This window comes from Trichogramma pretiosum, unplaced genomic scaffold, assembly GCF_000599845.2.
Source record: "Trichogramma pretiosum strain Unisexual culture from Peru unplaced genomic scaffold, Tpre_2.0 scaffold17, whole genome shotgun sequence".
Classification (NCBI taxonomy): domain Eukaryota; kingdom Metazoa; phylum Arthropoda; class Insecta; order Hymenoptera; family Trichogrammatidae; genus Trichogramma; species Trichogramma pretiosum.
Window position 1 is genome coordinate 2,140,137 of NW_019641225.1, and position 9,141 is coordinate 2,149,277.

The 9,141-nt window shown below is 34.7% G+C and overlaps 1 protein-coding gene across 1 annotated transcript; it reads left to right on the forward strand.

Moving 5' to 3' along the window:
* The first annotated feature begins 1,420 nt into the window (after window positions 1-1,420).
* On the forward strand, window positions 1,421-3,266 carry LOC106649235. The gene is made up of 2 exons (XM_014366538.1): window positions 1,421-2,333; window positions 2,417-3,266. Exons 1-2 carry the CDS (start codon window positions 1,451-1,453, stop codon window positions 3,070-3,072), a joined length of 1,539 nt encoding a protein of 512 aa, XP_014222024.1. The 5' UTR covers window positions 1,421-1,450; the 3' UTR covers window positions 3,073-3,266.
* The last annotated feature ends 5,875 nt before the right edge of the window (window positions 3,267-9,141 follow it).

Below are 9,141 nucleotides of genomic sequence, written 5' to 3' on the forward strand. Positions count from 1 at the left end.
TTCATTCATTGGTGCCGTCACCCTACATTTTTTCAGATTTTTTGAAAACTTTTCAGATTTATCAGTGTCTAATCTTTTATAAATAAAATAAAACAAAACATTTTATAGATTGAAGTAGCATTATAAAAAATTTAAGAGTTAACGATAAAAAAGATGCAGTGGCAGATGCAGACCCAAAAAAGTCTTATTTTAAATCCTTTCAAAGCTGTTAAGCGCATGTACAAATCATGTATCAAAAATCAAAAAAATTTCTTGGTATCGTGTTCGACGAAAAGAAAAAATACAATTTCTTAGACTTTTGATGAAAATTTTTTTAACGACTTATTATTTTATACTCTATACATTTCCGGAAAAACCAAGTTGAGTATTTTAAATTAATTTTAATTAATTTATTAATTTCAATTGAGTTTTACTAATTTCGCTCGAAAGCTTTGTCTTTTCGCGTAGTAATTTAAATATTTGGTATTGTATATAAATCAATCTTGAAAGGACCTTCAAATTGGCTATTTAAAAGTTTTGATTGCTTCAAAATTGACGGATATAGAGCCGTTTGAATATTGCTGAAAATCCACAAAATCATCTATTTACTTGAATTGCGGTCAAAATGTGGCTTTCGACGAAAAACTCGGGATCAATTTTTTTAAAAAGTACTTTTTGAGACAAAAAAATTATTCCAAAACCCCGTCTTTGACGAGTCAAAACTCCTCCTTGTAAAATTTTTCTTTCGATGGTGGGATAAATTACATTTTTCTCCGAATTTCTTCTCGTACTTGTTGCATACGTAATTTTTGCACTGTTGCACTGTTATATTTTAATAAATTACTGAAGAATGATAAGAAAAGGACCCAAGTGATTAAAATATTTTTCAAACAATTTCTCTAGTAATAATAGCATCCAACCATTAGAAACTAAACTGAAAAAAATAAAAACACCGCATCACGAAAAAAGCTCTGCTTGACTCAAAAAAAGCATTCTCGAATTCTTGAATTTGAGCCAAGCCGAAAATCTTCCTTGCACGGAAAAAAGATGACAGCGTATCCGAGCAATGACTCGTCACTGGGCCTTCGCAAATTCGATGTGTGTATATGTGTGCGAGTATCGACAGTCTCGTGCCGCGAAACTCTACACTCTACATAAGACGTCCATTGCTGCTGGCTGCTCGCCGTATGCTTTGTGTACTGTGAGTGAAACAGGAATTTGAATAATTGAATTATCTTTTTTTTCTTTTCATTGATCGCCGCTAATTAATGCGGATTGACCCACAAGAGATCTACAATGATGAAGGTCATGCCTGCGATCGTGGCACAAAAAAAACTATCGAATTGTTAATGAATCGCTTGAATAAGTGTCGAGTCAGGAATATAAAATGAAGGCAAAAACAAGTCGCAGCTCAGTTGAGTTTCGGCGATTCACGAACGGAGACAGCATACACACGATATTAACCACGACGATGACGACCCTCGCGACGTCGTTTGTCGCGATCGTCGCGGTCCTCAACGGCATTATTTTACTCGGCTCGATTTCACCCGTCTCGGCCATTCGGAGTTTATCGTTCAAACGCGAGCTCGGCAAAGATTTCCTACTGTTCAGTCCGAGTGCCGTCAAAAATAGCACCGTCTATTACGGCGTGTGTGACGGGGACGGCAAGTACGAAGATAAAAGTCGACTAGATTGTGTGCTGTACCGCGTGAAGGGAGATTTCTCGGGTGACACGAAGGAAGACAAGTGCGACCTTACGATCCAGTGCGAGTTCCGCGGCATACTCATAACGGAATTGATTAAAATCGATCCGCTTGGCAGAGATCGAGCGATTGTGCGTTGGGTCGAGAGAGTAGGATGGAAGAAACCGTTCAAACATAGATTCCGACTCAGCATCGTCGACTTTTCTAATTGCAAAGTCACAACGACCAGTGCCTCGCAAGATCTCGACCGCTTGATGGAAGGACACATTATCGATGAACGCTCACGGTCGGAAGTTGTGAAAGGCATTGACAACGTCAATTTTAAATATGATGATCCGGCGCGGTTTGATTACAACTGGCCGATGTATCAGAAAGGAGAAGATGATTTTGAAATTGTGTCAATTCTCTACGGTGATGAGTTAGTCTCGAATGAATCGTCAATCGATTACGTGGAAGTTCTTACAGCATCGATCGGTGCCGACGGAGTTGTTGCAAAGGTCGACACGTTGCTCCCTCGCACTTTTCCCCCTCCCACTCTGCTTATTTATCCATTGTCGAAGGACCAAGGCTATTTGTATATAACTACGAGCGAATCCCCGGAAGATTTAAGATGTTGTAACAACATGACTGTGGCACTTATCCAGCCCGACGGTAATTGCTAAAGAAAAAAAACATGTGCTCTGATTTTCCCTACTTGAATTAATGTTAATGAGATAAATATTTTATGTTTTCAGGTCAAAGGCGTAATTTGACTAGCATCCAGAACGTTTTCCGCGTAGGTTACGCCTCGGTCTCGTTGGCCAACGGAATGATCGGCATATGCGTTCCGCAGAACTACACGACGACGCAATGCACGCAGTTCAGGCTCGACGACCAAGAGATCAAATGGTTTCCGGTCGGCCTCTATACAGAAAATCCATACTACATTTCTGGGAATAGACGAGACATCTACAACTTGCCCCGAGGCGAAGGATTTCTAACTAAAAACGCTCGCGACATTTTTAAACTTACTGACCCGTATCTGCTGAAAATAGGTCTGGATGGAAAAGTCAAACAATTATTATACCCCGAAATATACTGTAAGGGAGACGACTGGGAGCCGTTGAAAGATAATATTGAAGCCGCATTCAATAAAATTTTCGAAGACGATCGGGGTAATTATTGTCTTAGCACTACTTGCCTGCTATATGACTACGAAAGCTACAAAAGACAAAATCCTCATTATGTAAATCTACAATCGACGTGTTTCGAACCGAAAGATTTTGACTATGGTGTAAAGTATGAGCCGATCGCAAAATACGAGAATGGTTACCCAAGAAAAGGTGAAGAACTAGACGATGGCCTAATCAACTATGATCTTCTGATCAAGTATTGTAAAGATTGTGAATGATCATATTATTTACAATTCAGTTACCGATTTATCTGTTTACACATTTTTCTTACTTCATTTCAAAAAACTTTAAATTCTTATTTTTAATGAAACTGTTCGAAGAATACATGTGAGTTTTTTCAGATTGTTTGAAAATATTTTAGGTTTTTCAATGTCTGGTCCTTTATAAATAAAATATAACAAAACATTTTGTAGATTGAAGTAGCAAAATTAAAAAATTAAAAAGTTAACGATAACAAAAGATGCAGTGCCAGATGCAGATCCAAAAAAATCGTTAAAAAAGTTGTTAAGCGAATTAACAAATCATCTGTACTTTTCTACAAAGTTTCCTGTTATCCTGTCATTTCGTTTAAACTCCAAATAATAGACAATGGAAAGTAGCGACAAACACGAAACCACGAAAAGCAAAAATAAAATTTCTTCGACTTGTGATGAATATTTAATTATCGACTCTACAGTAATTTTTTTTTATTAATATTCTAATTTATTTTCAGTCTTTAAAAAAATATATGCTATATAATTTCCAAAAAATGACTATTTAAATTTTTATTAATTAATAATTAAAATTTGCTTATGTTGTATAATTGAGTTGAGCATTACGTCGGTATTTTTTATCTTGCAGCAATATAAAAACTCGATTATTCAAAAAGTACAGCTAAACTCGTCACTGACGAGGCCTGTGACATTCTGAAATAGCTATAGTGGCGCAGTAAGTTCAAAGTGTGTCTGCGCCGACTGCACACGCCGCCGCCGGCTCTATACGGTGTCTGTTCTCTTTAGCTCGTTCATTTCATTTTGGGAAGGCCTACGAGGAGGATAGCCGGCCATGTGGCGGCAGTGGTCTTGCAGTAGCTCGAATCGGTTAAACTCAATTTTACTTGAAATATAATTTTTTTTTTCAATCTTTTACGTTATTATTTACAAGGTAATTCCATTTAGAGTTATTTTAATATTTTTATTGCATTAATTTCCTTTTCGTCGACTTTTCGAGCTACTGAGGCCAACTTACAATTTGGATTGCACGAGGTAATTATGAATTTTCATAGACATATAGGTTATAGAACGGATTTTTCGTTATCCTCGAATATCTCTTCAAATCATAAAATTAGCTTCAATGATCCATGTTAAAATAATGTTTCAATAGTTTCTTTTTAAGTTACTTTCGATATTTTTTTATTTTCAAACTACTTAATCTCTATGAATAAACTTTTCAATGAACTTGTACATGATGACAAAAACACACCGTAGAATGAATAAAATGATTATTCTATTACATGCACTACCAGCTGACGAATTTTAAAACCAATAAAATATAAAATTCATACTAATTGGAATCAAAACTAATACTTTTGTATTTCGTATGTTACAGGTATACACTGGACGATTGAGGTGAGAACGTGAAGTCTTCATTACAATAACTTTTTTTTAATAATATTTATTGAATTGAATGTAAAAAAACTTATAAAACCATTTTTGATTTAAATAAAAGTGTTAAAATATAAATCATCATGTCTTTATTGCAGTGTCATTTCCTTATTCCCAATTATCAGGCAAATATCATAAAAATCTAGTTGAATTAAAAATTAACTGTTTCGTGATTAAAAAGATAAGTAACTTAATTAGACTCTAATATTATTTCATTTATAAGTAAAAAAAAATTACAATGAGTACCATATTGAAAAAAATAGCAATAATAATTGCAATGTTAACTTTTCAGATGTTAATCGTTGCTAGTAAAAATAAGCCAAATAAATTCATCATTTTTATCGAAGCGTGCAAGAAATACTTATGCAATTGAAAATCCTATTTTTAAAAATCATGGGAAGTAATTTTATTCTTCACCAGTTTAGTCGACAAGCATTTGCAACTCGCTTCATAATCGATCGAAATGTTTTAATCAAAAAAGCCATGTACATAATATCTATCAATAAATAATATCAATGAGCTGTTCGATAATTATATTACGAAAATTATTAAATAAATTTTCTATTTTTGTCATTAAACTAAATAATCATCAATCATCAATCGTCAATTCGTCGACATTCAGTTGGCAGGTCACACGTGCGTGTGTGTTTTAAAATAATGACGCGCGCATAGTCACGTATATTAACCTAAATCGACGACTATCGTACAGCACTCGTGGCTACCTTTTTTCCATTGCCGTAATGATTTCCGAGGTTTGACACATACGAGCGCGTCTCCTGTTCGCTAATGTGCCTATTGTTATAAAAAATAATTCCGTAAAAACGTTCTTTAACATTATTAAAATATTCTCTTAAAATTGCAGAATGAAATTCGTAAAGAAAAGAATTGTAGCTAATAACAAAATAAAATTGTATAAAAAGTATTTCAAATAATTGTTAATCCTCTCTAACTTTCTGTATGGGATAAAACTGAAAAAAAGGGAGAAAAAATTGTTAATTTCTATATGAGGGTGAATTCACCCTGAAAAATTTATTATTTTTTTTAGTTTTTCAGACAAACTCGTGTCAAAATCGTAAAAATTCTTTATATTAACTTTTTAGATGTTAACCCCAGAATTATGTGTCGCGATTAGATCTGCTTTAAAAAATTTAATTATCCTTGTCATTAGCTGCGAACAAAAAGATCCTATTAATACATTTTTTGTAGTTAAATACTGAACATAAAACACGTAAGTCGAGTGATGGTTGATGGAGTTCGACAACTACGCCATAGATTGGTCACGGTAAATTTTAGAGTAAATATTTAAATTTGTTATTATCTAAATTAGGATCTATTTACTCGATTTTTTTATGTGAACTCAATCTTGTTTGTCAGGGTTTTTTTTCAAATATTTAGTTTTAAAAGGAAAAAATTTCCTCGAAGAAATCTTCCCAAAATTAAAATTTAAAATGATTTCAAATGTTGTAAGAACAGTATATAACTTTATATTAATAGTAAACATTATGAGAATAAACAATTTCGACATTGTTCTTCGAGCACTAATCATGTTTACAGGGGAAATAAATTAGTTCGACTGTTGTTTTCCTCGAAGAAACAAGCCATAATACCAACAGATAAATTTTACTCAATTTATACTAAATGAAAGGATCCATCGGTTAATTGAAGCGCCAAAATGGACAAAAGCGAGAAAAAATTCGAAGAAATTATCTCAAATGATAATTCAAGTGAATACAACATTGTTGTTTCAGACGACAAAAAATATGTTGGTGACACTAGTCAGGAGGTATTTACACTAGAATCGAGCTTGATAACCCACCAAGCCAAAATTTACAATAAACAAATTGGTTATCTATGTGACCTGTGCAAGCAGAAATTTGTGAAAAGATCGATTTTATTTGCGCACCAAAAATTCGTACACAAAGATCGTGAAAATTTAACGTGCGAAAAGTGCGAGAAGAAATTAGAGTTCCGAAGCAATTTGAATAGACACCAATTATCAGAACACAAAAGCCCCAAAGATTTTGCATGTGACAGGTGTGAAAAGAAATTCGTGAAAAAAACGAGTTTGTTTAAGCATCAAAAATTAGTACACAAAGATCGACAAGATTTCTCATGTAACAAATGCGAGAGGAAATTTGAAAATAAATCAACTTTACTAAAGCACAAAAAAATATTTCACGAAGTTTTCAAAGATTACCTATGCGAAAAGTGTGCCAAGAGATTTGAAAATAAACGAAATTTGATCGAGCACATAAAGACAGTCCATGAGGGTCGCTATAATTACTTATGTGACAAGTGCGGTAAGGAATTTATAAAAAAATCACATTTACTCTCCCACCTAAAGACAGTCCACAAAGATTTCGCCTTCAAAGTCTTTGAAGATTACTCATGTGACACTTGTGCGAAGAAATTTAGATATGAAAATCAATTACTCCGCCATAAAAAAACAGTACATGAAGGTCGAAAAGATTATGCTTGTGACCAATGTGAAGTGAAATTTGAGTTTCGAAGTTATTTAAGTAGACACCGAAAAACAGTCCACGAAGGTCACAAAGATTACGCATGCGACAAGTGCGAGAAGAAATTTACACAAAAAGGAAATTTGTTAACTCACCTAAAGATAATCCATGAAGGTTGCAAAGATTACGCTTGTGACAAGTGCGAAAAAAAATTCGGAAGTAAGACATATTTGTTTTTGCATCAAAGGACGATACACGAAGGTCGCAAAGATTACGCATGCGATAAGTGTCAGAAGAAATTTGCACAAAAACAGCATTTGCTCTACCACCAAAGGATAGTCCACGAAGATTACACAGATTTCGCATGTCACAAGTGCGAGAAGAAATTCGGACTAAAGCAGCATTTGCTTCGACACCAACAAACAGTCCACGAAGGTCGCCATGATTTCGCATGTGACAGGTGTGAGAAGAAATTTTCACAAAAATGTCATTTGCTCACCCATTTAAAGACAATACACGATGGCCGTAAAGACTACGCGTGCGAAAAGTGCGAGAAAAAATTTGGACAAAAATCGAGTTTGCTTTTGCACCAAAGAACAGTCCACGAAGGTCGTAAAGATTTCGCGTGTGACAGGTGCGAGAAAAAATACCGACGAAAAATGCATTTGTTTAGACACCAAACAACAGTACATGAAGGTGACAAAAATTAAGCTTGTCAAATACGTTTAAATTATGATTCTAAATACGTGTAGATACGTATGCATATGTGTTTCTAAAATATTAATAAAAATTGTGCCAAAATTATTGAGTCTTACTGATATAAAATATCATTGATTACTAAAAGGCTAGTTATTTCTGACTAGAGAGACCTAGTGAATAATAACAATAAGTTTTTATCGAAAAAAAACCATAGTGGGGAGCATTTAAAAATTTAGTTTGAACAAAAAAATATTTTATACATTTCTTCAAAATTAGTAAGAAGCTCTCATAATTGTTTTTTTCCTTTTTTTAATGCTTTGATTTAAAATCTTTCATTAATATTTTAAAAACAAACAAATGTGTTTATAATGCCGAAAGACGCACTCCCCTGTGGCTCTTTTTGCCATGCATCGTACGATGCACGCATTGCATCGTATGGGCTATTTTACATCCCACCCGCTGAGAGAGCTGTTACTTTGCTGCTTTGTACTTACAGTCGAAGCGCACACAATTTGGCACGCAGGACTATATAAACCTCACCCCTGATTGTTGATGTAGCCCCGTGCACTTATGCTTGATTTTTCGTCCTTTGTATTTATGCCTATTTATACTTTTACGCACCAATTTCGGCGCTCTACGATTTTTTTCTTTTTTAAAACACGAAGATATCTCCGAGGCGAGTCAATCGGCTGCGTCGTCTATCGATTATCGAGATTACCCACAAAAACGTCGCGATCATTCAATTGGCATATCGATACGTATTATTTTATTATACATCATACGAGCTTGCGGGACGTCTCCGATCGAGCTCATGAATGTCTGTTTTCATGTGGGCGCGGGTGGATATATACACACACTCATATTTTATTATATTACGCGCCCCATCGTTCATCGCGCATCATAATATATCTATTATAGAGTACCCCCTCGTTCACCCTTGGGTTGACCGCACACGACTACGACGACGATGATTATTACCCGGAGCCAACAGTCATTTTTACTTTCTCTCTCGTTGGTCGGATATCAGAATTAGTCGAGTCTTCTTTTTAACGGCGGCAACCGGTTTATTATGTATCAATAATCCACCGCGATATCAATCTGAATCCTTGTAATAACTCGGGCGGGTGGCTTGATTAGATTTTGCAGAGTGGCACGCGTCGTCGCGTGCGTAAATGCGCACAAGTCTCTGTTGTAAGCTACGGTGCGTACAAATGAATCCTGATTTTTGCATGTAAGCCGATGATTATAAAATTGCGATTGAAGATTTTGTTAATCGACGCGTGCAATGTTTGATGGATTGTTCATGGAAATTCGGTAAATATAGTCATATTAACGGAAAAACGCAATTTTCGATCCTCTGGAAACAAGAATAGCTCTATATTAAATAATTATAAAAATTTGTTTTTGAATTATTTTATATTTCCGGGACCTAAATGATCAATTTACGCATATCAATTGATTAAAATTTCAATCGCATATTTTCGCC

Excerpts from the sequence above, each read along its gene's own strand:
- LOC106649235 (XM_014366538.1), top strand. The coding sequence starts at position 1,451 with ATGACGACCCTCGCGACGTCGTTTGTCGCGATCGTCGCGGTCCTCAAC. Across the intron at positions 2,334-2,416 it reads GGCACTTATCCAGCCCGACG|GTCAAAGGCGTAATTTGACT; the intron begins GTAATTGCTAAA and ends TTATGTTTTCAG.